This window comes from Protomyctophum parallelum, assembly GCF_964188405.1.
Source record: "Protomyctophum parallelum genome assembly, chromosome: 19".
NCBI lineage: Eukaryota > Metazoa > Chordata > Actinopteri > Myctophiformes > Myctophidae > Protomyctophum > Protomyctophum parallelum.
The window spans coordinates 35591711-35619660 of NC_139717.1; the positions used below are offsets into that span (position 1 = coordinate 35591711).

Sequence of the window (27950 nt, forward strand, 5' to 3'; positions counted from 1 at the left end):
CTCCCAGGTGCGTCAACGGCGCATGCCTGGCGTAGATTCCGTAGAACCCTTCTCTTCCTTTTTAAATACGTTCCTTGGTGACGTCGTTACCCCCCCCCCCCCCCCCCCCCCACCACCACCACCACCAGTTCATCACCTTTGCCTTACAGCACAACCCGTGCCAACCGTTAAACCACAGACAGTCACAGTACATTACATCTCTCCTCGATTAGACATCACACAGGCACGATGGCATGTTCAAATGTGACATAATTGTGAAAAGTGAGCATGGGAGGAGAGCATTAGACATAGACACTGCCAATATTTTGTACCAACACGGGATAGCCTGGGGGCGCATACCATTTTCGGATTTGTGATCCAGACCGAGGTGGAAAAGTGTGGTGACACGAGGTTACTGACACGGACATGATGGGGGAAGAAGATAAAGTATGCATGTGGATGTGTGTATGAATATATGCACCAGCAAGCAAGTGTGTGTGTGTGTGTGTGTGGGTGTGGGTGTGTCATATTACATGGCAAAGAGTGTTTGTGTATGTTTATTTACTGAATAAGTGTCACGGTAAATTGTGTGGTCCCAGTACTTATTTGAACAGGTAAGCTCCGCTGAGTGATCCTGGGAATGAGTTCTTACTGTACTAAATGTGTTCCTCATGTCCCAGGAGGAGATCGCTGCTTTGGTCTAGAGTCGGCTCTTTGTTTGTTGGTCTGTTTTGTCCTGTCCTCTGATCTCTGAACAAAAAGGAAGCAAGCTGGCGAGAGAATGTGTGTGTGTGTGTGTGTGTGTGTGTCTATAGGAAAGACCATAGACATAAATACGCAGCTAAAAAGGGCTGTTGGGGTCAGGCCACTTCATCAAAGTGATTCAGTGAAATCTAGAAATGTTTTGATAAGTGACGCAGCCCGTGGCGGATGTAAGCAGGGAGTCGACGTTATAACCTTGACAGTTGACATTGGGAATGCTTCCCAGGCACATGCAAGGAGAGAGACAGAGCCAAACGTTCTGTTCCACAATCGCTGAGTAGGCTGGTATCGGCCTGCCGAGGAGCGCAGTGAAGGCAGGGAGGAATTCGGATGTGACAGGAAAGTCGAGGAGGCTTTGCAGGAGTAGAGGAGGGTACTCCAGCTGGAATGCACACTGTACTGCCAAGTCAATACAGCATGGAGTCTGTCTCCTTCCTTTATCTTTACCCCCCCCCCCTCCCCCTCCTGTACTCTGTACTCTTCAATCAATATGTCCTCAATGCCAGCAGAAGAAAAACAAACAAAATGGTTACTTCATAAATAAAATAAAACTGCAACGTTGGTAACAATGTTTGGTCACGTTGACTTGATCGTGTGTGGAAGATAGAAGATAGGAACATGAACGTCAGAGTATGTCTGTGTGCCGTTTTATATTTTATTTTGACAGATATAATTTAGAGCCTTGTCCAACTATTGTATACATCTACAGCTGAGCTACTGTTATGTAATCCTACTTCATGTCCATATATGCACTGCAGATAATTAACAGCTGTATAACTACAATCTTATGTAAAGCAAGCATTAACCACTTACATCCTATTCACAAGAGCTCTATGACTATTAGGCTTCCTTCTGTTTCCACGTACAATAATGTCTTTGCCGAAGATTGCTGATCTACAAGCTCACAACGCTTGTAGATCTGCCAGAATAGGGATGCCATGTGTTCCAAGTCATTTCTACCATCACTACAGAGCTTTTATTTACTCATTTGTAGTCCTTTAAAGGTAAAATCTACTCTGAGAAATTTGTTTTTACAGCACATTATGACCTTTTGGAGCGTAAATCATTCACAAAACGGGCATGAGGCAGAGAGAGAAGAATGCAACAGATGATGTTTATTATTTCCACCCTGTGATTCAAAGCCGTGGTGCTGTGTTGTGTGTTGCTTCTCTCTGCCAGGAGTCCAAAGTCAAGAAGATCAAATCCAAGAAGGAGAAGAGAGACAAGAAGATGTTCTCCTCCAAAGACGACGAACACTTCCTGATCACTGGAGTCAAGCTGACCGACAGGCGAGGGTAAGGTTATGGTATTTTGCTTTCATGACACCCATGATATTAACATAGAGCAGTGGTTTTCTCTCAACCTTTCGTTTCATTTCAAGGACCCCTTGCATTATGGTGCGATTATATAATAATAACCCATCAAAGCTTGACGTTAAAACAAACACGTCTTACAACCCTTGGCTACTGCCATTTTCTCTCACACAAATTCAAACCATTTGAGAGCACCACAGCACGGCGGACTCCCTTCAACGAATTAACTTCGGATTAACTTTGGTAAAATGCTAAGTGAACTTCAATTTAATAACATCACATTCTTGATTTTTGCAGGCAGTGGCAGTAACAGTAGCCTACTACTGTACTGTAGCCTACCTGTTAATGTTTTTTGGGCACCTGTTGTTGATGATGATCTTACCAGTGTGAGTCAACATTAAATACTTAATTAACTACTCACCTAATGCCACGGAGGTTCCTTGTTTAACGTAGTCCAAAGTGTGTACATTGTTTAAGTCACAGATGCATGGTTTTCATATCGTAAATATCTGAACTTTGGCTAAAAGCTTGTGTTTAATCCACATGAGTTCTTGTTTACTACTTGGATGCTTGCCGGCATCATAATAACTTGTCATGGCAGCTTGGCTACAACCGAAACGGACTTCCTCCTCCTCTTCAAAATAAGAGCAACTTGTAATGATTAGTCAACACTAGTTTTATTTCTAAGTCTACTTACAGCATGTAGATAGACATTTGTAGCACCTTGAGATAAATCAGATAATGCTTTGAATGGGGCCACTGCCTGCTGCTCGTACCAAGAGGCAGAGCTTGCAAAGTGCAAAGTAAAGGTCTGTGACTGTGTGATCGGGATCATCTGACAGCTGAAAGGCTGGGCCCCTGGAGTCCTGGGCCGGGGAATGGCCGTAACCCCCCCCCCCCCCCCCCCCTGACGAACTGCCCCTGGTTCAGATCCCTAAACATTGGTAAAGAACTGGTACCAGAAAAAAACTTTTTCTTGCCCTGAAGTGGGAACCAAAGTGGGCGTGTCACTTCACTATTCAGGTTGGAAGATGCAGATGTGATATAAACCATAAAAAAAGAAAGAACGGAACCAGTTCTAGAACCAAAGTTATTTCGGTGGAAAAGGGGCCTGAGAGTGCTGTCAGAGTTAGAGACCTGTAAGATAAGATTTAGTTCCTAACTATCAATAATTAACTGGGGACCCCCTGGAACCCCCTCAAGGACCCCTGGGGGGTCTCCGGGCCCCACTTTAAAAACCCCCCCCATCGACATCTCAACCTCTTTGAGGAAGTAGAACACATACAGAGAGGAAAAGCTGAGTAAATCAGTCCAACCGTGACAGATGTGCAATTCTCCTGGGAAATCCTATACAATGGCTCACTCTGTGGGGGAAAGTTCCACTCCCCAGTGGTTATACGTCTGAAAGCTATCCCTTCTCCGCCCAGCCTCTTAAGTCCCAGTAAAAGATCCCACACAGCCGCCATGGTCCAGCATCCTGTTCATTTGAGAAGTGCTTCCTGATTCCTACTGGTTCTGGGTGATTTGTGTGTTGCAAATTGTTGTGCACTAGGTTTCAAGTACAATATATACAGTATGTAGCAGAGTAGTCTGGCATGGATCCAGATCAGGTTTCCCGTTGTGGTCCAAGTGAGCGAGCTGGGATTGTAGCAGAGTAGCCCTGCCTGGAGACCAGAAGCCCAATATCTCTGTGGACAGGGTGGATTCCCAATTGTTTGTGCGGAAAATGTTTGGTTTTTCATGGGGAAGTTTTGGCTTATGAATCCAGGTGGTTACATATTATGTATATGCAGTACATGTATACATACCACTCTCTTTCTCTCAATCCAAATCTCTCTCCTCTGCTGTCATACAAAAGGTCTCAGAAGAAAATCAAGGACGAAGAGAAAGAGAAGGAAAAGGAGAAAGAGAAGGAGAAAGATAAAGAGAAGAAGGAGAAAACAGAAAAGAGCCACTGTTTCTGGGAGAGCGTTACCATGACGATGAAGCAGATCACGCCCACCAAGAAGCAGGAGAAGATGGAGGGCTGGGAGCCGCCTCAGGTCAGCGGGGACACAATAGACACTCCGACAGACGAAAGCCCAGAGGTCAAGAGCCAGGCCGGGGACTCACCAGTTTACCTCCCCGAGCCCCCGGGGCTCCCCGAGGGGCTGCCCTCCTCCTGGGCAGGCCTGGGGCTGGAGGAGGACTCCTGGGCAGGCCTGGGGCTGGAGGAGGACTCGTCACGCTACGCTAACCTGTCGGATTCCAAGGATTCTGCGGCCGCCAGGTGGACAACGCGGGCCAAAGGCAAGCTGGCCGGCATCAGCAGGAGGAGTCGAGGGATTGTGTCGGAGAGCTCGTGGGAGGGGTTTAAATAGTAACCACGTCACCGGTTTACCTCCACTCCTCTCTCCATCAGTACCTCTGGTCCTTTCTCTGTTCATAAGGGGAAAGTATGTTGATGGGAACCAATTATCTGTCTCTCTTTGTACGTAGCAAAGCGTTATTATTGAACTGTTCATCAGAGTTTTATTCCAGCCCTGGACTGAACAGACTAAACCCTTACTTACTGTACTTTCCCATTGGTCTGCCACATCTTCAGAGGTGTGCATAGCTGAACCTTGTTGTGGCCGACCTTGGCCTATGATGACCAAATTGCACCAAATGTCAAATAGATAATATATGACGTTTCATGGCCTTATGTTGTGATTTGATGATGTTACATGGTATTGCATCATTGTACACAGAGTGACATACATATACACAGACAGACAGCCTTATTAGAATTATTATTAACAATTGCTTCGTGGCTCAACTAATAATGTTGATAATGAATCCACCAATGATACCGTGCCAAAGTTGTAGAAACCTTGAGCTTGAGGTGACATTGTCTCTGTCGTGGAAACCTCATATGTCCAAAACTATAACTTTTCAGTATTCAAATAGATAGCGAAAGTAGCAGATCTACAACCGTGTGAATCTTCTACTATTGATACTTTTGTGTGACGCTGTAGTTAGTGTAGGACGATCACGTAGGGGTATTCATTCATGAAAAACAGAGAGCTAGAACATGGACGTAAGAGGTTTCTGCCCAACAGCAACGATAAGCCGGGTTTATCAGCGGCCTGAGACAGTATGTCGAGACAGAGTTCCCGTCGCAAATCATAGAAATTCAGAAGACAAAATTCACCATACCCAGAAGCCTTACACTACTGTATATTTTAAACTGTGATTTTCAATGGCCTTTAGACATTTTATAAAGAAAACAGTACTTTGAGATTGAGAACAGTGCTGGTCATAGAATATTTTAACGTTATCCCAACACTTGATGGAAGATATGCAAAGCTGCCAATGTGCTTTTGTGAGCTTTCATATTGGAATGGGTCCCCATGCCATTCCTTCTATGCAGTTTAAGCCTTGAAGAAAAGAATGTGAGTTTGTTGCCTTAACGTATACATAACTAATGCTTTGTACAATCAAAAGACAAGCGTATTAAATATGTTTTTTGTGCCCGGACTATTAGGTGCTCTGTAAATGGTGTGTGTGTGTGTGTGTGTGTGTGTGTGTGTGTGTGTGTGTGTGTGTGTGTGTGTGCGCATGCGCGTGTGTGTGTGCTGTAGGTGTTTATAAATGCCTGTAGGGTTTTTTGTCAGGTTGACTTGACATTCTTTAAGATGATTAACTGTATGTTCTTCCTTTTTTTTTTTTTAGGGAACCACCCCTACTTTGTAGAATGGCAATACACTTGAATGAGAAGCTGTGTATTATTTATCAAGGTTGTACTGATGATATATTCTCTTTATAGCAGGACTACTATTTGTCATGAGAGCTACTCATATCCATGTGCCTGCACAGTAAAAGTCTCAGTGTTAATTCACCAATGTTTTACTCAGTGAGCGTACACATGAAACCAAATGGACCGTTCTGGGTCCATGTGTACGCTCTCATAGTTAAATTAATACTCAAGAATCTTACGGTGTGTTATCAGAAGATAAATGAAATTGTGGCCTTACTGTGTTAAAACATTACTTCTAGACCAAACAAACTTCTCTGACCAATAACTTGCCTTGCATATCAAAATACCCTGCAGGTGCAGCGGCCGGGCCGCCCTCCAGTCTAATGTTATTAAGATGTGCCAACCTTGAGTTGGTCGCTGTGTTCCAGTTACTACCCTGTATCCCTGGTTACTGTTAGTTCTGCCAGATGCTGAGGGCCTCTGCGCTGTAACTGCCTGAAGAGTTGGTATTGAGAGCCTTGTTTATTGTACTTACACAGTAAAATACTGAGAGTTCATTTTAACGCAGAGTGTACAAGTGTAGATTTGTACGCGCTTGAGTTATAAATTATGGATAAATCAAGACTGAGGATTTTACTGTGTACATATTATCATAGATTGAATAATCATGTCATTTCTACAATGATTGTTTCTGGGGTTTTTTAATCCTCCACTTTGTAATGTCGGTGGTTTACCAAACCGGTCAAATCCATGCCATTTGCCTTTTTTTCCACTCCCTTTGTTTTGTTTTTCTTTGCAAAGCTACTGAAATCTGTCTGAAACTGAAGTCTGCTCCACTGCGGCCAAGAGTGTACACAGATACGGATCCATTGCCAAGGATGCCTGTATCCTGTATTTACAAAAAGATACGGTCACGTAACGTTCTCTCAAGCAGAATAAAGACGTAACCGGGACTGTCTGGCTCCGCTTATTTCAACACCTTCCACACTGAACTAAATACACAGACTGATTTACAGGGCATGCTTTCAACACTGCCGTGGTTTACACTAACAATGTGGCCAAAACAGGACCATTTTACATATAGCTCCTTAACACAAGTCATACTAGCCAACCTGCTTGCATAACTCCAAGAGTATTGAGGAAAAAACATTTCCCTGCCTTTGAAAGAGCTGAACAAGAGCATTTCCACATATAGACTGAGGTGTCATAATAAAATGACTTATTTAACTAATACAATATATTAGCTGTTAAAATCTTTCAGATCGTGAGAGCCCAGAGAATGGCCAAAATAGTTATAAATGTCCATCAGCAGTGCAGTTATGTAAACAACATGTTATTTCTATAATGACCAAATAAGTGCAATTGCTCTTTGGCCATGTCTAAAAAAGATCTCATAAATAAACAGAGGCCAATAAATCCCAGAAGCCATAAGAATGAGACCTTTTTAGAAATATTTAATAATTATATAACCAGCTACTATCCCAGAAAAGTCACGATAGTACCAACAACAGTAGCCTTCATAAACACATACATTTCAGTTATTGGAATGATAAAGGAATATTACAAAATTCAAAGAAAGGATATAAAAGTTGTCTTTCATAAATAATGTTTAACATTACTTTTCCTTGTTTGCTTGACAATTCTGGTAAAAGTGTATTGTAAAAAGTTGTTTTACAGCAAACATATTTGACTTTTTTTTTTCATTTAGTGTCGTTTCCTTGACATGTCTGCACAGCACGGCAATAATACACGAATGACGATGTACGTAAACATACAACTACGACTACATTTGACATGCATTCAGTTACTGCAGAAATCCCCCCCAAAACAAGACGAAACAAAACGAAAACAGGACAGGCGGAATTAGGGCTGCAAAGGGTCAGAAATATCCAGGAAATTGCCAGAGATTTTCCAAGGAAGTTAAGCTCAGGAATTTTGAGAATGTGCAAACGTTCAATATAAAAATCATACATTTTAATGAAGAATTTATTTTGAAAGAAATTACACCTCCAAAAAAATTGCTATTTAATGTCATTGTACCCATGCACTGCATTCAGCAGCACTCTCTTCCATCACATGTACAGATTATTTGACAGCATCATCACATTAAATAGGAATCCAGTAATTTACAACCGTCATGCATGTGCAGTGCATTTTCCTTTCACATTTGCAGCCCACACTACTGCCAACTGTCTGAGCCAAATGACTACGTTCTTTCAGAAAGGTTTTGATAATATTTCTGGAGAGAATATATTTTATATTCTGATATTTCACTTAACAAGCAGGCTACAGTAAAGCACACACTATAACTTGTTAACACCCTCTGCTAGTTTTTGCTAGGTAGCTATTGCCATGTGGCATATAGCTTCATTGAGTGTGCTATTTGAAATTAGTTGTTTACTTTAAACCCAAAGTTTGCACACAGACCACATTTCTATTTTAAATTGTATTCCGATTATTTCCTGTGAATTCCAATACACTCCGGTTAATTCCCATGGAAAGTTTCCACCTTGAATTTTGCTGGAACTTTGCAACCTTCTGCGTTATAATAACGTTATAAAACACCCACCTTGTTAATCATGGACCAATATAACAAGTATGTTTTCTTCCTAGGTGTCAATATACACCATTACCATCGTCCATCAAAGCCACAGACTTACAAAATACAAAAAAACATATTGTTTTCCTCTCCATGGCTTGCTTTTTTTCTGTCAGGGAGACACATGAAAAACAATAAAGAAGTCTTTTTTCAGTTGAAGCCCTTTGTAACTGGGTGAAAGACATCACAACCTCCTATACAAACTTCACTTGGGGTTGACGAGGAGTAAACGGGTCGCTCGCGAGGAGCAAAACATGTAGGATTAGAACTTGAAGAGGTCGATAAAGTGCTGGGGGGAGACAGGCATGAGGCAGTTGTCAGGATCATTGGCTGTGCACGGATGTCCAGAGTCCTGGAAAACAACCAGGAGGGCAAAATGGTTACGAAGAATTCAGGATTATAGTAGGACTAGCAGTATACTGTACTTCAGCACAAATAAACATTCATCAAAATTTAAGGTGGCCGACTGAGCCAGTAGAGTCACCTTCAATTTAGACGAGTGAACTGGACAGCCAGAGGAATTTATAACCCAACACAGTCTAGTTGTTAAACTTTTTAGAGAACACAAAAGCCTCTGCCATGCCAGCAGCAAAAGTGAGACTGCTTCATAAACAGTCCTAGAGCACAAAATGGGACTGTAAAGACTAATACTAATAATGGCTATAGAAAAAAATTAAAGAATCTCTGCGGCAACACAAAACCAAAGTGGCAACCCAGAAGAAACAGAAGCATAACGGGACAGGAAGTACCTTGAGTAGTACTGCCAGGTGGCGGTCCTTTGGGGATATTGAGGAGAAGGAGTACCAGGAATAACGACAGGAAGGAGGGAAGACAAGCATAGAGCGGGATGCAGAGAAGTCAGAGATTAGAAACTAGAGGAAAACAGCCAAGGAGGACAACATAATAGTAACTGTGGCATGGAGGAAAAGGAGATTCTCTGAGTGATCACCCAGTCTTAATTGGTTACAGACGAGGGCCTTATTTTTGCCAGTGCCTTACCCCTTATCCCTAAACTTCTTGGCCTTTTTTTTATTTATTTTTTATTTATTTTTTATTTATTTTTTACTATTTTTTAAAACATTTTTTAATAGTTCAAATAGCCAATCTACAAGCTTACAACATGTTGATGTAGATCGGCTAGTTGAACAATTGTAAAATGTTTTTCAAAATAGTAAGAATAAATAAAAAAGGCAAATATGTTTAGATCATTAATTTAATTAATGGTTTCAGTTCACAGATTACCATGTTGTCCAAGAGCAGGAAGGATTAGTACAATTAGCAAATAGCCATTCGAATTACGGTTAGCTGATCAGTGTTGCTGTGCGTCATGCATTAACTTGCTCAGTCCCGGACTGTGCATGGTTAGTTGCGAATGTGTGGAAAAACAACAAAAGTCATTTTAACGCTGGCCTCAGAACTTTACAGTGGCAAGGAACTAGAAAAGTGAGTAGAGTCCCGGACGGCTGGCGTAGACGTCCGGGCACCTAGGCTGCAACAAGCCTGACAGCGTGTTGTGGGTTCGAATTCCCATCCCAACGACCTTTCCCTATCTCTCTCTCTCTCCCCATTTCCTGTCAGTTTAATGTAACAAAAGGCAGAAAAAGCCCCAAAAATATAAAAAAAAGAAAGAAAAGCGAGTAGCAAAAAAGAACATTAGTTTAAGTCAAAATTTCTAAAAGACGGGGTAAGGTTGTGTGGCTGTGCTTTGACCTGAGTCAGCGTGTACCAGTTGTTAACAGTTACATACACACGCAAGCACGCACACACACACACACACACACACGCACATGCGCGGGGCCAAGGCCTTTTCACACAATGGATGCAGGAAGTCTTTATGGGCAGTATAGATTCTTCTACACTGACTGAAAGCTCAGAGGCCTTCATAAAGTCTGATTATACACAAAGGCATCTCTCCCCTTTAAAAAGAAAGTCCTTTATTTCTTTAGTTCTGTATTTCAATACGTAACGTATTAAAAATAATGTGGAAAGATTTGTGTATAAATGTTAATTTCTACAGGACCATCTTTGCATCTCGTGTCTTTACCTTCCAGAAGAGGATGCTACAATGCCTGCAGAAGTGCAGTGTATCTCCGTACTGCTCCCTCTTGGGGTAGTATTTCTGTAGTGTGAAGTACATCAGCTTCCAGTCCACGTGGCCCCTCTCAGATAACACCAAATGTCTGCAGAACTGTGTTCACACACACGCGCGCGCGCACACACACACACACACACACACACACACACACACACACACACACACACACACACACACACACACACACACACACACACACACGCACACACACACACACACACACACACAAAATGCAGAGGACAGCAAGCTAATTATAATTGGTCAAAAGGGTAAACCATGGAGCATTTCACATTGATATCAGGTCTGCCTGTGTGCCTGTATATCGTCGCCGTCGGGCGGAAAACTTGTATGTCCAAAACCTTTCCTTTTATTATTAACATTCAAAAAAGAATAAATAACCAATCTGCAAGATCACCACACGTCCCATTGTGGGCGGACGTTGTGAGCTTGTAGACTACTTTTGTGTGGTGCTCTAGTATTACGTTGGACATTAATTTACAAAATGTCAAGATACTAGGTTTCTACCCGACAGCAATGACACGTATGAGAGAGAAAGAGAGACAAAGACAGAGAGGGAGAGACAGACAGACCGACAAAAAAAGGAAGAGAGAGTGAGGGACAGAGTGGGAAAAGAGGGGTGAGGGAAGGAGAGTAGAGGGACAAGAAAATCTGGGCCAATTCTGCTCTCTACTGGTGAAAATATGAATTATACTTTGTAACTGTCTCAAAGGGCACTAGGGCAGTAAGCCATTTCTGTCAATGGAAATAAAGTCTTAACCAACACCTGTGCACTTGACCTAGGTATGATGACCATGCAGACATATCTTATATTGTTTACTTTAGACTGATGCTACGTAGGTTCTTGGATCACAGGTAAACACCCGTGATCCTAGTTTAATGAGGCACTACACTGTCTCTCTGCATTTGATGTACAGGTTTGTGTTTACCTTGCTTATTGTAAGTCACTCCACATAAGAGTGTCTGCTAAATGCATGAATTGTAAATTGTATACGTCTTTAAAATGCTGTATGGGTAAATCATTGAGCGGCAGAATTGACTGATAATCACTCGCCTATGTAACATAGTTAAGTCTCATTGTCTCTTACGTGTTTCTCTGAGAAGTGGAAGTGGCAAAGCTTCTTCCACAGCTGTCGGTCCTCGCTGAGCATGTGCAGAGTGGGAGTGGCTTGTCCGAGGTTGATGATGTCACAGGCGTCTGAGAACTTGCAGAGGATGTTGTTCTGCATGTTGAGTGGCAGGTCGCTGAGCGTCATCCCACTGGAGATTTGCTGAGGGGGACAGAATAAACAATGACACCCTGAAAGCGAGAGCTGAAGAACTCTGCGACGGCGACCCAGCAAGGAAGTGCCCACAGGGAGTGCACAAACGACACTACTTCATGAAGGATGATTTATTCACATGATATGCAGATTATTCACTGCCAGATTGATTTCTGGCTGCGTTTAGCCACTGCCAGGCTTTTTGGTTTTTTTTAAGTAGTCACAGAATATTCATCTTCACTACGATCGCACCCCCGAACATTCATCATCTGAGAGACGTTCGCTGATGTTATTATATCCAAGAACGAGTGGTACAGGTGATCCGCAGCTGGGTTTAGCAGCAGATTCCCTACTACGGCAGCCCATTTGGGACAAAAACCACTGTGGAGAGTTTTGCAACATTATGAAAGACAAATACATTTTCGAGCAATCAAATAAGCGATTTAGCGTCAAACCCACCGCGCACGCTCGGTAGGGAGTTATGTACATTGTGAGCATGTAGATCTTCTCTTTTCACTATTTTTGAAACATTGTGAAAATCTTCACAGTCTATGCCCAAAATAGGGATGCCAGGTTGAGCTTGAAAGTGGTTAAACGCTCTGAATGGGAAGCAGGAGCCAAATGTGTACTGTAGCCTGTCCAAAGTTGCTTTCAAGTTGACGGCCTACTTATCTTTTTCAGAGGAATGTTTAGGCCTACGGCAACTAAACTCCTGAACACAGTCCTACCTTGGGAATCTGCAGGTTGTTGAGCTGCTGTTGCCAGTTGAGGATCGTCTCTAGTCTGCAGACCCAGATGTTGACGTTACCCACCAGCACCGACTTGCCCATTCCTTTGGTCAGGATATATAACGTGGAGCTCAGGTCCTGCAGCAGGTCCTTAATAAGGCGTGGGTTGTGTTGGTCTTCCATGACTACAAAACCAACAGAAAAGCAATAAAAGTGCAATATTAAGCATGAAACACACCACCACTTAGGGCCGATTCATACTCCTATTTTAGAGCCGAATAAAAGTCGGTTCGGCGCTGTAAAGCCTACAATTTGACGTAATTTGAGGTTCGGGGGGGCGGGTACCGTTCTAAAGTCGGCTCTTCGGTGCTACTGAAAATTTCTGACGAGCCGAAATCATTTCGGCACTACAGCGCCGAAACAGCGGTAAAATAGGAGTATGAATCGGCCCTTATACACCAAGGGTGAGTTTGTGAGGTAACTAACACATAATAAAAATGTTTTTGTAATTTTTCTTAATTCCTTTTAGGTTTTCTAAGCTCAATTGCAACCAAAAAAACCTGAACTTTTAACATTCAGTAGACTTTCTGTTCTGGGGTTTTCTGGCTCAAACAAGTGCTCTGATTTTCCTGCAGTTTGTGATGTCACAGCCTGAAAATCCCATATATGTCAATAGGACATTGAATAACTGATGAAAGGGCATTTTTCCATGACAGAAATCCTAAACTACATAATTCATCGATTTTAATAAGAGCCCACAGGGATGATGTAGCAATCCCGAAGTTACCTCCACCATGGGTCCCACTGGATATTTTCAATGCAATCTTTTCATTGGCCTTTGAATAAATTAAGACTGTTGAAAATAAAGTATAATGATATTCACACATTTTGATTCCAAATCCCCTTCCTTCTATGCGTGTCTGAATAAACTACTCTACTCTTCCACAACTCTACAATATCTCCTTTGATCCACTCGACAACACAACCTCCCTACTAATAGTAGAGTTCAACGATTATTTTGGTTTTGTGGTTGGTTTCTGCTAGATTACCTGCAATGACTACATGGTACCCTGAAACCCAATGTCTGCCAGCTGCTCAGATCCTTACCATTTAGGTTTAGGACCATGGGAGATAGACAAGAATGTTGATCTGTCTTGTTAAAATGTGAGGTTACGTTTACCAGCATGGGAACAGCCTAAACTAAGTATGGACCTGGGGTGAGACTAACTGTCTCAGACATCAGGGTGGAGGCCGGGGCTTGTCATATACGTGACCATACAACGTAAACATGACGCTTTACGCATATCTCCTTTTCTCTGTAACTTAAATTCTTACCCTTCCGTACAATCTTCTCCAGTACGTTGAAGTAGTTCTTCTGGGCGGCTCCACTCAAAGAGGGCAGCTGGGACTTAGCAATTAGCTGGAGGAGCTTGGGAAGGAAGAGAGACAGAGGGAAAGGAAGAGAAAGAGAGAGACAATGAGACAAAGACAGAGAGAAAACATGCAACCAGACTGTTCATGACAAGTGAAAGTTTGGGCTTACTTTTGCCACATAGTTGAACCTCCTGATGTCCTGAATGGCACTGGAAAAGTCAAGGCGGTTGAAGGCTTCACCAAGTGTACAGTATCCATGTCTCTGTACAAGCACAACACACACACACACACACACACACACACACACACACACACACACACACACACACACACACACACACACACACACACACACACACACACACACACACACACACACACACACACACACACACACACACACACACACACAGAGAGAGAGCGCAAGAGTTTCACACAGCAATTTTGTTAAACTGAACCCCTGCTCTTCCCATCTACAGCCAATAAATCTGTCATGTGAAACCTCACACGGGCCATTATACAGTATAAACACATCCAGATCCAGCTCTAGCGTTCTCACCTCTCTTGTGCTCTCCTTCTGCACATAGATCCACTTCTCCCTGTAAACGACTGTAGTGAGAGGGCAGAAAAACACAGTCACATCAGGGAAGAATGACCGGGCAATTAATCACCAGTTTGTTTTGGTACGGCTGCCTAAAGTCTCCCCTTTAGTGTATGTGACTCTTACGAGACACACTGTGTCTCTACATTTTATTTTCTTTACACCCAGAAGAAACCATTCATAACTCACTTGGCCCTTTGTAATTCAAAAAACAGTTCTGTGTGACTTTAGGGTCTGCAAAGTGTACAAACATAAAAATGTTTATAGGCTGCAATATATACAATTGACATAGTCTGTGGGTCCTTGTAAAAAAAAAAGAAAAGAAAAACTACGATCCAATAAATAAGATCATAAACAATGTATGACAATACATTGGATAATGTTTCAATAGGGGGTGCTCTAAGACACTGGTTCTCGAACCTTTCTTTATTGTCTAGTGTACTAATTCTTGGTGTTTCTGTATCGTTTTTTCTGCACTTTTGTTTTTCTTTCTTCCTTTTGTTTATTATTCAAAGATCCCTCAGGCCTGGGTCAAAACATTATGCAGCGAGCTAGCTTGCCCAACTTGTTTTTTATTGGCGGGTTGCTGAGGATTAGCAATTGGTTGTATTGAAAATGTATGGCATACAAAATATATTAAACAATTTACTCATCGGGAGATCTTAAGGTCAGAGATCTTTTGACGAATGAGTGTTAGCTTCAGTTCCTGAGGGATCCTCACGACAGCGCAGAACTGCCAAAACTGCTAAAATAGCGGAACTTTCACGAAAGCAAATGGGCTCTACGGCGCCCTTTGGGCTTGACCCCTAATAATATTAATAATAATAATAATAATAAAAACTGTCTACCCCTGGCGAAAACGTCTGGAAACCCAGATTACCCCAAGGGATACTGCTATCCCCATTTGAGAAATGTTTAATTTGCCAGTGGTGTCATGCTCGTAGAACGCAGTACCACGCACTCGCTATAGGGCACGGTACGGTACACGCGTGTGCACGCTAGAACGCGTCCCTAACAGAAGCATAGCATCTGTTGGGCAGCCCAGTCAATGGAGCTCTTCTTGCCCAGGCTAGGCTGGGCTGCTGAAAGACGCACGGGTGAGAAAAATCGGCTCCTCCGACAACAATGGATAATTGGCTGCCCCATCAGCACTTTTTACCAAGCTGTGTGTGTGTGTGACAAATCAGCTGTTCTGTGCACACGCGTACATATACATGCACGCGTCACAGGCACCGGAGGGGGGTCATTTGGGTCTGAATGTCCCTGCACTATTGGGGGATGCCTGGTGTCTATTTAAATTATTTCATGCTGTGGTACCAAAACAATGATCACCATTACACCATTGTCCATGGATATTCTGATGACAGACCCCTGACCAGTGTTGGTGCCAAGTTTGATGCGGATTGGACCAATGGTACCTCTAGGCAAATTTAACATAGGATTATAGGATTGTGACAGGCATACTCACACTGAGATTTTGTGGTATTGTTGTATAAGTCCTTTTTCCTCTTCTTGGCAGCGACCTCACAAACATCTCCCACAAACAGGTTCTCTTTGTTTTCGTCACAGAGCCTGTTTTGAGACAGAGAGTGACAGAGAGACCCCATAAGAAGAAGAATGGGTTACCAACAAAATGTTACAATTCAGTTCAAAGACTTGAAAAGCAAGACAGTACTGCCCTTTTAATCACTTAAGCCTACTTATAAATAGCCAATCTACAACCTCAAATGAGTTAGGCGTCTTTTCGCCATTTCTGAAAATTCTTGATTCTTGATGATTTTTTTGATTGTGCCCTAAAATAGGCACGTCCGACTGAAAATGGCCACGAGAAGATGAGTGCATATACTGTACACGTGAAGATTTAGTCCAAGGAAGCCAAGGTGAGGGTGTGTGCTACAGTGTTTGGGTATTTTTCAGCGAGAGTAATATTGTAATAAAACCTAATTGGGCAGCCACTTAACTCCAAACAGAAATGTATTCTACACAGTACAATTCTCAGTGTTAATGTAACTCTGAGTGTACAAATGTAACCAGTGGTTAACACAGTCAGAGATACAAATGGATAAATTAGCTTCTGTGTATTTGCGCGCGCATGTGTGTGTGTGTGTGTGCGCCATTTACATGACTTCTGTGTGCTTACATCAGTGAGTCTTTCGAGCATTATATGAAGGGGAGGGGACAGTCAAATTACAAAAATCAAGCCTATGAGGTTTTAAGACATGCGTGATTTCTCTACAGTGTTCCCATCTACAAAAACAAGACACATAGTACAAACACAAAGAACAATACCATCTGCTGCACATAATCATATTGTCAAAACCAAAAAGTACACAATGCAGAAAACTAAATAAAAACATGTATACAATAAAAATTAGCATTGTCAGGACTTTTTTTGTCTGCTTTTCATTGTAGTACAGATATTTGTCTCCGCCAGGAGATCATACATTTGCCCCTGTCTATGTGTGTTTGTGTATCTCTTTGCAACTAATAATTAATACTAATGCAAACCAATGGGGACCCCCACACGGAGTTGCACCACTCACTTCACACGGGTAAAGACCTTTAAGCCTCGGACAAAGCCAACAGCCGAGTTGACAAATCATGACAATAAACACTTTTTTTTGGGGCGGGTGTTGTACCCTGCAGCCCTTTTGAGTGGTGCAACCACTCCTATACGGAGCTTTGTGGAGGGACTTTGTGTGTCTCTGGCTGTGTACCTGGGTCCAAGCACGAAAATAGCGTTGGTTTCCATCACCAAGTGTCACTGTTCTGCAGCCTAACACACACACATACAGTACAGTACAGTACAGTACAGTACAGTACAGTACAGTACAGGGACCCTCTGGGGACCCCTCGTGGTAACTCTGTCATTTCTCAACCGTTTCGTACACAGGGCGGCTCACCGGAACCGGCCCGGCCCCCGGGGCACGTTCGTTGGGGGTCTGGACATTTGCATACGCCTGTAAGGCTATGGCAAGTGCTACAGGCTAAGATGGAGTCTGAAGAGGTGTGTTTTCAGACTACGGTGGAAGATTGGGAGTGAGTCTGTACTTCCAAAATTACGAGTCAATTCATTCAACTCAATCCAAGCAACCTTAACTCGGTCTTTAGCCCCTTTGAGTGAAGACAATCAGCAACTCTACTCGGTCTGTGTCTCATGGAAAGGCTGTGGGCAGTTCAGAAACCTGTCCACCAGTGACATCATCGATGGGGAATACAAGCTAATAGAAACTGCAGGCTTTCTATTCCTGAACAGTTGCAATGCGATAATGGAACTAAGGCATCACTCGCACGATAATAAAACTCAAAATTTAATTAAAAAAAAATCTGAGTTAGTAAGTGCCTTAAAACGAGAGTTCAGTGAGTGCTGGTTTTCTCCTTTAGATATTTTTCTGTAAAAAACAATCTGCCCAACGATGATGTCACTGGTGGACAGGTTTCTGAACTGCCCCCTCCTATGAGTCACAGACTGCATAGAATTCTTTTTTGTATTTTATCATTAACATTAGTGAGGACCAATTACATGAAGATAGGTTGAAACGTGGTGAAGTGGTCCTTTAACATGTTAGTTAAGAGACAATTCTGACTGAGAAGCAGCAGTGGGGTTGTATTCTGTCTGAGATAGCAGTGGTTGTTAAAGCATCCATAAACTGAACAGAAGCTAATAACAGTTTGTGGTTGTCCATGGATCTTTTGACCAATCCTGTTATACCATGGCTGGTAGAACAGCTTGCTGGGATGTCAGGACCTAGGCTATAACTAATCTATGGTGATGCAGAGAGCACTCTAATGAGCTTTGGCTGACAGATCAAAGGGCCTGACCTTGACTGCTAATTGGCTCTCCATGCATTAGTAATCCAGCGGCTGAAGCTGAGCACCTGACTGCCTACACTCTCATTCAAACAAATACATACTGTATTTTGTCTGTAGAGATATGCCTCACTTTTAGAGGAGTTTAAAATATCCTCTCACATTTAAAGCACAATTTAACATTTTAATTAACGTGCCTTCTCAGCGCAGAGTGCATGTAAAGGGGCCCTTTCCAAAGAAGAAACAGCTTGATGGAAGATAGCCTTAAGGGTTTAGGGCTGGAGACATTTCTGGTTTGAGTTCTAGTGTAAGACAAAGCTTTGTGTGTGAAAGTGGTCTCTGTGAAGTAAAATTGATAGGATGAATGAGCTGTATGATAATCTCTATCCATTCATCGCAAACGATGAATGCAAACGCAAACGCATCAAACGCTCGCACGCGCAAGCGTTTTCTCACTAGCGGGATGGCATACTGTGTGTGTCGTAGGCTCAAAGTTTGTCACCTCCCCCTTCACATTCAATAGATCCCGTGATCTTTTGTGGCCAGATGTAATTTCCTGGGTCGACTATAGTAAATAATAATAAAGAAATCACCGTAAAATCTTGTAAAAACATACATAATATTTAGCCACTTGTTCGAATGCCCCGGCCCCCTGTCAAAAATAGCTAAAATCACTAAAATGAAAGAAAGCAGCAGTCCAATGGATCGGGCCAACGGTGGCGGAGATTAGCTGGTAACGGACGGACGGAAGGAAGGACGGACACACACACACGGACGGAGTGCAAAACATACTCTACTACTTTAAAGTGGCAATTAAACTCAGAAGACAGATCAATTTGGTCACATTTACGCTCAGAGTTAAATTAATACTATGGATTTCATTGTATAGTTGCTAAAAAACAACAACAGTGGTTTTGTGACATTATATACAGGATAGCCCTCATCAGGCCCCTTCTGTATCAGGCTAACACTATCTGCTCTCTCAAACAAGGACAGTTGTCTGTTTGCCAGTCTGTCATCAGGCAAAGTGGAGCCACTACTATATGTACTGTATTAGGTCACTGGCCAGTGAGAAACAGCCAACAAAGAGATGATGTCATATTTTATGGCCTGATGCAGTGTCACTGTTAGTCTTTCTATGGGATGTTAACTGGATAGCACGTTATTGGTTGATCTGTAGAATTAATAGAATACCGGTACTACAGTTATCACAGAGTAATCACTGTAATCATATAGTTTTGGACTTTAGTTTTTGACTTCAACCATATCTCCATATTGGTCAACGGTTATGCTCATGTCTCAGTGGTGGGCTGTGGATAGCTAGAAGATTTACTTGCTGGTGACATCATCGGTACGGAATTCAAGGTAAATATGTGATTGGCCCCCACTATGCCACACCTTAAAAATAGAGCTTGAAATTGCTGTAGATGCATGAAGTCATCTGCAGGTAACGTTTTTGGGCTATCCACACACAGAGTGAGTAGACTGTAATGGTACTGTGACCAAGCTGGGACCACTGGTTGCCATAGACTTCTGAAAAAACACAATACAATATATGACAATAGCAGACAACAAAAAGAAAGAAAAACTAATTCAACAACGAATGGGAAAACCCCACATTTTTGGCCCTCCTGAGTGTATTTGCTGCCCATTAACATGGGTAAGAACAGAACATGTTTCCTGAAGATAACAAGAACAGCTCTCCTCTCCAGCTGGGAGACAACATATTGTGGTACTGATCGGTGATCAGACCCAGACCAAAATAGTCCTCTTGTTTTACTTCAACTTCTCCAAACAAACAGTTGCGATTATCAAAGTCTTTCAACCAGACAAATGCCTTTGGGAGGCTGTGGTATTTCAAAGGGGCTGAACAACAGGCATTGTTTGGACAGCGCTTAGTACAACTTAATGTGGCTACTCTTGGGTATTTTGGGGGTATTATTATCTTGATCAACCAATACAATATTTAGGGTAAGATGCTGATCCCGATGAAAATTTGTTTTGTCCTTCCTAGACCAACCAAATTACCAATTTTTTGACAGATATTTTGAAAAGAAATTAAAAAATGTCTAATTAATTAGAAAAACCTATTTTTGATTCAAGTTTTTTTTTTTTTTTTATATTTTTATTTAAATTGCAAAACATTGCTTGGCTGCATAATTGTCAAAATATTGATGTGTTAATGGCTGATGTATTAATATGTCTATCCTGCCCAGTATGAGACATCATTATTGGGATCTTGACAAAGTTAAAACCATAATCTGTTACCTTGCAGCATCCGAATAAAGTCATCTTAAGATTTGTTTACAGTTTTACTAGACCATAATAGTGAAGAATATCTCCTGTTGCACTTCTTCATAACATGGCTTACAGTAAAGATTCTGATAAAACCTGAGGCAAGTTGTGAGGGGTTGTTTGAGTGTTAGAATTACAGATGAGGAATGCAATAACCTAACAATCTAACAGAGTATGAAATACATCAGTGCTTTTTCATTGACTGGTCAAATTAAGTGTTGTGACCCTTTTCTAGGCCATAACTTTAAGATTTAAGATTTGTGTTCACACTCAAATTAAAAACACCTACGAGGCCAACTCACCGACGCCTTTGGCGTAAGAACAGGATCGAGGCAAGGGTGTTTGCTATCTCTATTCTTGTTCCTGCTGGCTATGGATTGGGCAATGAAGCAATCCACAGCAGACAAGAAAAATGGCATTCAGTGGACAATGTTGACGCTAGACGATCTGGATTTTGCGGACGACCTGGCCCTTCCGTCTCACACCCATCAGCAGATGCAGGAAAAGACCAGCACCATCGCAACTCTGCTCGCCTCGGTCTAAACATACACAGAGGGAAAAGCAAAGTCCTGAGAGTGAACTCTGCCAGCACTGCACCCATCAAGCTGGAAGATGAAGCACTGCAGGAGGTTGCCGAGTTCACCTACCTTGGCAATATTGTCAACAAGTAGGGAGGAACAGATGCCGACATGAAAGTCAGGTTACTTTATACCTCCAATTTAAAAACATCTGGAGTGCAAAATACCTGGCCGTCACAACAAAGATCAGGATCGCAAACAGCAACGTAAAGTCAGTCCTACTCTACGGTGCAGGGACATGGAAGACAACAGTGAACACCACAAACAAAATCCAGTCATTCATCAATCATCAACACCTGCGACGAATCCTCCAGATCCGCTGGGCTGGCCTAACACCATCAGTAACAAAGATCTGTTGCAACGCACCAACCAAAAACCTGCAGAGGAAGAGATCCTCAAAAGGCGTTGGAGACGGATAGGCCATACTCTCCGTAAACCAGCCTCAAACACCACAAGGCAGTCCCTGAAGTGGAACCCCCAAGGGAAAAGAAAGGGAGGTCGGCCACGAAACACCTGGCGCAGAGACTTGGAGGCAGATGCTAAGAATATGGGCCACACTTGGGGACAGCTGGAAGTGTTGGCTCAGGACTGAGATGCTTGGAGAACTCTTGTCGATGGCCTAAGCCCCAGAAGGGGTATATAGGCGTAAGTAAAAGTAAGTAAGTTCACACTCAAGCATAAGAATATTAAACGTTACGTGAGTGGAATACAACTTATGTTTTTCTTTTTCATCATTCATATTACATTATAGAAGATTTATCAGCATGTAAGTTTTAGTAAACGATTAGTTTGACCACAATAATGGAGAAAACTGGCTCCCAAAACGGCTTAAAGACTATATACCCAAGTAAGGCACACAGGATCAAGCCACTTTTAGCACTGACATTAGCTTAATGCAAATCATCTTCAAAACCTGATTAGTGCATGAAGAAGGGTTGGAAAATTCCAGGCAAAGTTATTCATCAAAGTGCTGCTGGGTGGATGCTAACCTGAAACACATGCCAAAGCAGATGTGAGATTAGCTGATAAAAGAAAATAGGACAAAAGAAAGAGGGGAAAATACTAAGCTAACCATATTTCAAAGGGTTGAAAAAGAGAAAGAGATCTTAGCATTAATGCACCTGTCTAACAACAACAAGGTACAGTAATGATATACTGCATAACTTAATAATAGTTTGACAACCTTTGAGTTCATTATTTCTTTCCAACACATAAATAAAGGGTTACATACTGTACATCAGGCAGTGATTATTACTATGTGGTGATTTATTTTGTGTGTGTGTGACCTGACCTCTGGTAAACTAATCTTATCACTCATCAATCATCGTATGTACAGATGCTGGCAGATACAAAAAACATATCATCCCCCAATCAGCATGGAACAATCTGTCAGTAACTCAAAGGGTGTGTGTGTGCGTGCGTGCATGTGTGTGTGTGTGTGTGTGTGTGTGTGTGCGTGCGTGCGTGCGTGCGTGCGTGCGTGCCTGCGTGTGCGTGGCTGCTCGCACTTGTGTGTATTCATTTTCTATCATACAGTGGACTACGGGTACATTCCACAGAAAATCACTCAGAACGTGAGAACCACAACAGTCTCAGTACCGGAAAGTCTTTGACTTGCTGGATTAAATAAAACCCTTTGACATTTCATCTAAAAAAACATCCACCTCGTCCTCAATGCTACTGTACCATACCTTTGTTCTGTGAATGATTCACTCCTAACCTCAGAGCACTTCCCTAACGCCACCCTATACTCAACTCTGTTGGCTATCATGACGCCCCTGCCGTCATGACAGGCTACAATTATACGTTGCAAATCACTTCCTCAAAGTCTGTTATTGCAGTGATAACAGTTGATCAGACATTTTCCTTCCTATTTTGGAAAGCGATGGTTTTGTTGGCACAATACATGATTGTTTACAATTAAATGGGCACCCGTTATAATCAACTGGGAACTTTCTGATTGTACTCAAATCTAGTTTTACAAATCTGATTCCTTATGCAGATTGGAGTCGATTTGTTTTATGCAGTCTGAACAAGGCTAAGGAATGTGATTCAAATCTGATTTGTAAAAATCTGTTTTCTTTGTCTTTTTTTTTTTTACTGTTCAGACTTGATAAAAAATAATCTGATTTCAATCTGGAATCTGGATAGGCCAAAAATCTGATATGAGTTGCCAGTCTGAACACAGCCTTAACAATGGTCGTTTGAACAACACAACACAAGGCTTTTTGAAAGGTCATAGTTCACAATCAAGTGCATAGGCCCTCGTTATCATCTACTGAGGCCTGGGCACTTCCTGCACATACTTAGCCTGACTTCCAATGGCTTAGTAGGGAGTACTTCCTCCTTAAGTCACAGACACAGACACAGTTTCCAGTCTCTTTGTAGAAGTACAAGAAGTCAGCCAGTGTGCTCTGGCTTCAAGGTCCAGACACACCATCTAGATATCCACTGCTAATCAGTCTGGTCAATCACTGTTGGCCTCTCTCTTGGTGGGAGTTAGGAAGTGTTCTAAAGCTAACACAACACAGAGTCACCTTTGGCAGTCAGTGAGCTTAGGCTCACTGCATCAGACTGCATTATTAAATGGCTGCATGGCTAATAGTAAAAACAAATCTGCTTGAGACTTTGATCAGAAATGATAAATGGAACATTTTCCATTACTGTATGCATGCTTATATATTTGGGGACAGAACTTCCCTGAAGTAAATACCTATATTAGCAAAATCATAAGAAACAATTAGTCCCCCAAGCAAGAGCAACCATATCCTGATTCCTGTCATCAGAACCAAATGCTTGATTCGATCTGATGGGAATATTTGTAGAATCATGGCAACTAAAACAAACCCAATCTGTAGTACCAACAAGCAACATACTGTATACATCCTTGATGAGGATCCAAAAAAAATCTTGAAATATTCAACTTTTTAATAAGTTGAAAGTAATTTTCATCGAGTGTCATGGCTTTGCTACAAAGTATAAATTATGCTTAAAATAGCAATCATGATTTAAAGACACATCACTTCAAAGCCATTCTAATCAAAAGCGAGCGCAAAGGGAGGCAAAACCAAAACCGCCCTGAAAAGAGAGGAATAATTATCCAGCTGCGCTTCATGTTATTATAATAATCCCACTCCCCAGAGCTATATGGAGGAGAGAAACACTAGACTAGACTGTTAAATATGAGCAACAGGCGATGGGATCAAAGTAATTCACTTCTTTAACCCATTAAGACCTGAGGTCGATTCTACAAATGTCTTCTAAATCCCAACGGTTTTCTGAAAAGCTTATGTTTCTCCATCAGTGATGCTCAAACGTTTCCATGACAAGAAGGACTGACCAAATTATATGTATTTGGCCACGGACCTCCACCTCAAAATATTTTTGTTCTAGAGACGAACAGAAGCAAATATTTGAGATGAAAATGATTGCTTTAAAGAATATATATATAATCAAAGATTTGCTCAGATTTTCACGATTTTTCAAAAATAGCTGTTCTACAAGCAACAAGCTCGTAGCACAGCACCAAGTAACGCACTATGAGTTTGTAATAGTGTATCTGCTATTTTATTTTATAATAGCCAAAGTATAAAATAATACCTTTTAGCTCAAATCAAAAATGACACAGAGCTGACAGGCTCTGATGATGTGTCAGTGGCTCAGTGCTCAGACGAGAGACGTGCAGACTGCATGATGGCCTTGCCTGTCCTATGTCTCTCTCGAGTCAGAAAACAATGCTATTCCAGTTGAATGACGCCATAAATAATGCTCACACAGACACACAGCCTACTGTCATTACATCAGTACTCTCAGACCCACGGTCGCAACCAACCAACAAACAAAGAAACCAATATCTGCTGTTACAACTACAAAGGGCAGTGATGATGATGGCTCATTGGTATAGCCAATTGTGGGTTTACTATCAATGGCTCTTTGGTAAGCTGTTATGCAGGATCAGGACTCATTGCATGCAATGCATACTAAGGAAAATAGGCTACAGCATAAAATGATACTAGACAGATGCTGGTTAATCTTAATTGTTGACAAAAACAAGGTGAAAGGACCATATTTGGCACCCTTAGACTATATATATATACAGACAGGCTACTACTGCCTAATACTTATGTTGTAACATGAACAAAACTGGTTTAATACAATCTATCACAACAATGCAATGTAAATATGCAGCCCATCTGCAAATGAAGTGATTCATAACTGGTAAGGGACAGCTAGCCTTAGGAGACACATCATTGATAGTCAATAACTAAATGTCACATATGTAAGTAAGTAGCAACGATAAATGGTACTAGAGATTGTTCTTACTCCTCCAGGTCTATGTCGTTGTTATTGTCTCCCAAGTCGCTTCCAAAGTACTCGATCCTCTTCCAGCCGTCTTCGGTCTTTATCCAGCTCCATCCAGGCGACCTCCAGTCTTGGCCCAAGAAAGGCATCCTTCAGCAGTGGAATGTGCGAGTGACAGCTATTACACCTATAAAATACAATGTTGGCAGTTAAATAGAAGGTCCGTTTTGTTATGCACAGTGTTAGTGTATATAACGGACAAATAAACGTTTGTGGTGTTTTGTAGACTGTCCGCTCGATGTAGAGTAAATACTGAAGAAAGAGAGAAAAAAAAAACATTTTGACATTTGACAATCATTTATGCAAATGTAACTAATGAAATGCGTACAGTAAAGCCATCAGTCAGAGCCACAGAGGCTCTGGCTTTGTTTTGGTTGCGTTTAGCTTCAATAATGATAATAAATCTGTCATTAACGCACGATGACAACGTTAACAATGACACACACGGTGACCTACGCTGCCATGCCCAGGTATTCATATAGAACAATTAAACAAACCTTAATCTGTGGAAGATTCCTTTGTTGTGTCGACAATTTCTGCTTTCTTTTCCGTGGAAATATTGACGGAAGTAAACACAGACAGAGTGCGTTGAGTGGAATGTGTGAACGCCCCCTTGCTCTGAGGCTTCCGTGATTGGACAGCTCCCCTGTATTTATCTTGTTGCTACCCGGAATCGCGTCGTCGATTGGCTTCGGCGGTTGTCAATCATCGTATTTTTTTAACCTCCGTGTTTTGTTGGGGCATTTTCCTACACGTGACAGAAAGCTGCGCACATGTTCGTATGTTTTGGTTTGGGATGGGGGAGGGAGAAAAAGGCTGTCTGTGACTCTTGTAAGTTGTAACTGTCTACTACTAGTAGTTGTGTATATCAAATATGCGTAGTGGTGCGTTCATACAATATTTAAATATTTGCTTATTAAGAGTATGCCTATAGTCTAAATATTTGCTCTAAATATTTGCTTATTAAGCATTCTACTAGGCATACTCTTAATAAGCAAATATTTAAATATTGAACGCTTTGATGAATTGAACAATGTGGACCCTGTTGTAAACAAGTGTAATGCTTAATTGGGTCGTCCACTCACAGTTATCAGTCTTTGTATTGAGTTTGTGCTCGAAATGTACTGTAATTCTACAAACTGTTAATAAATATTTCAATCAATCAATCAAAACGCACCACTACGCATATTTTATATACACAATCATGAATCATCACAAAGGCAGAGCCTAGATGTCGACAGTTATTTATTATTAAAGTTATGGTTTGAGGTTGAGATAGCACATATAATAGGCCTGTGTGTAATATTAAAATGACTTGGCGTGTTACATTATGGTTTAAAGACACACTAGTTATTCACAATTATCCATGATATCATATCAGTCAGACTAATGTCAAATGTTTGCCACGTCAGAACAGACCAAGACTAGACCCAAAACAAGTCTAGAATTCCTCCTCTCACCCCAGAACTGGCTGAGGCTCAGGTTTTATTGCAAGATACTGCCCTCTTCAGGATACATACTACATAGCTGCCTGCAGTCTAGTTTTAAAATCTTTTTCTTTTACAAAACGTTCGACTATGAATGCAACATTTTGGTGACACTTATTGTTGTAGTATACAACATGATATGATCTGAGTGACTATGCTGTGTACTTGTACAATGTACTTGTACGTGAATATACAATGTACTTGATATGTAATTGTGTACTGCCTGAACTGTAACATACTTTATAGACAGCTCCTGGAGTGGAGACAGTTAGACAGCAGCAAGGTCAAGCGTGCTGCAGGCAGCTAGATTGTGATGTCTAGTCAGTGACGTCATTAGAACATGAGGATCCAAGAGCTATATATGTTCTGTATGTATGTAATAAACTTTGTGAACGTCTTAGCGTGATACAGTCTCGTGTCATGTTATTGTTCTCCCAGGTCCGTCCGTCCGTCTGTCCGCCGCCGGACCAAGGAATGATTCAACCGTCACACACTACCTCAGCCTACACACACAAGACCGGTCTGTCAGAACCAGACGAGGGTCCAGTACTTCGTTATTACAACACTTGCCCTTTCCACTAATAAAACATGTAGGCCTACTCTTCGTTTTTATGTTGACAAGTTGTAAGTATTTACTGCTATAAATTCACAGCTATAGGCCTATAGGCCTAGCAGTTAAAATCACCACCATATAAAATTACAAAAAAATATATATGTATAAGGCACGGTTTGCAGCAGATCTGGGACCTTGGGTTTTCTTTCTTTTTGAATATACAGCATTGCCTTTCTTCCTCACCAATTCATACAATTGTATGGTTACTTTACAGCTCTCAACATAACTGGTGGAGAAAGCAGGACATGACTTGCCTAAGACTGTCACCCCTTCCGTAAGCCCCCTGGGAGAGGCATTTACGCAACATGAGGGTGAGTGAGAGTGCATACCTGAAGGCCTATTACTTTTTTAGGCTT

The 27950-nt window shown here is 41.8% G+C and overlaps 2 protein-coding genes across 2 annotated transcripts in view; one reads left to right on the plus strand and one right to left on the minus strand.

Annotated features, from left to right (window-relative positions):
• The window catches only part of LOC310876533 (testis development-related protein), a 15368-nt gene extending 8643 nt beyond the window's left edge, over positions 1-6725 (plus strand). The window contains exons 3-4 of the mRNA XM_083790096.1: positions 1921-2036; positions 3913-6725. Of these exons, the coding sequence (XP_083646222.1) occupies positions 1921-2036; positions 3913-4414 (618 nt within the window). The 3' untranslated portion in view covers positions 4415-6725. The remainder of the gene's footprint in view (positions 1-1920; positions 2037-3912) is intronic.
• Positions 6726-7204: 479 nt separating this feature from the next.
• fbxo25 (F-box protein 25) lies at positions 7205-26082 on the minus strand. The gene is made up of 10 exons (XM_083789766.1): positions 25992-26082; positions 25456-25621; positions 15918-16021; positions 14408-14457; positions 14018-14110; positions 13810-13903; positions 12475-12659; positions 11573-11755; positions 10416-10559; positions 7205-8723 (listed from the first exon to the last, which is right to left on the minus strand). Exons 2-10 carry the CDS (start codon positions 25581-25583, stop codon positions 8634-8636), a joined length of 1071 nt encoding a protein of 356 aa, XP_083645892.1. The 5' UTR covers positions 25584-25621; positions 25992-26082; the 3' UTR covers positions 7205-8633.
• Between the last annotated feature and the right edge of the window lie 1868 nt (positions 26083-27950).

Excerpts from the sequence above, each read along its gene's own strand:
- fbxo25 (XM_083789766.1), bottom strand. The coding sequence starts at position 25,583 with ATGCCTTTCTTGGGCCAAGACTGGAGGTCGCCTGGATGGAGCTGGATA. Across the intron at positions 14,111-14,407 it reads AGAAGGAGAGCACAAGAGAG|AGACATGGATACTGTACACT; the intron begins GTGAGAACGCTA and ends GTGCTTGTACAG. Across the intron at positions 13,904-14,017 it reads GGTTCAACTATGTGGCAAAA|CTCCTCCAGCTAATTGCTAA; the intron begins GTAAGCCCAAAC and ends TTCCTTCCCAAG.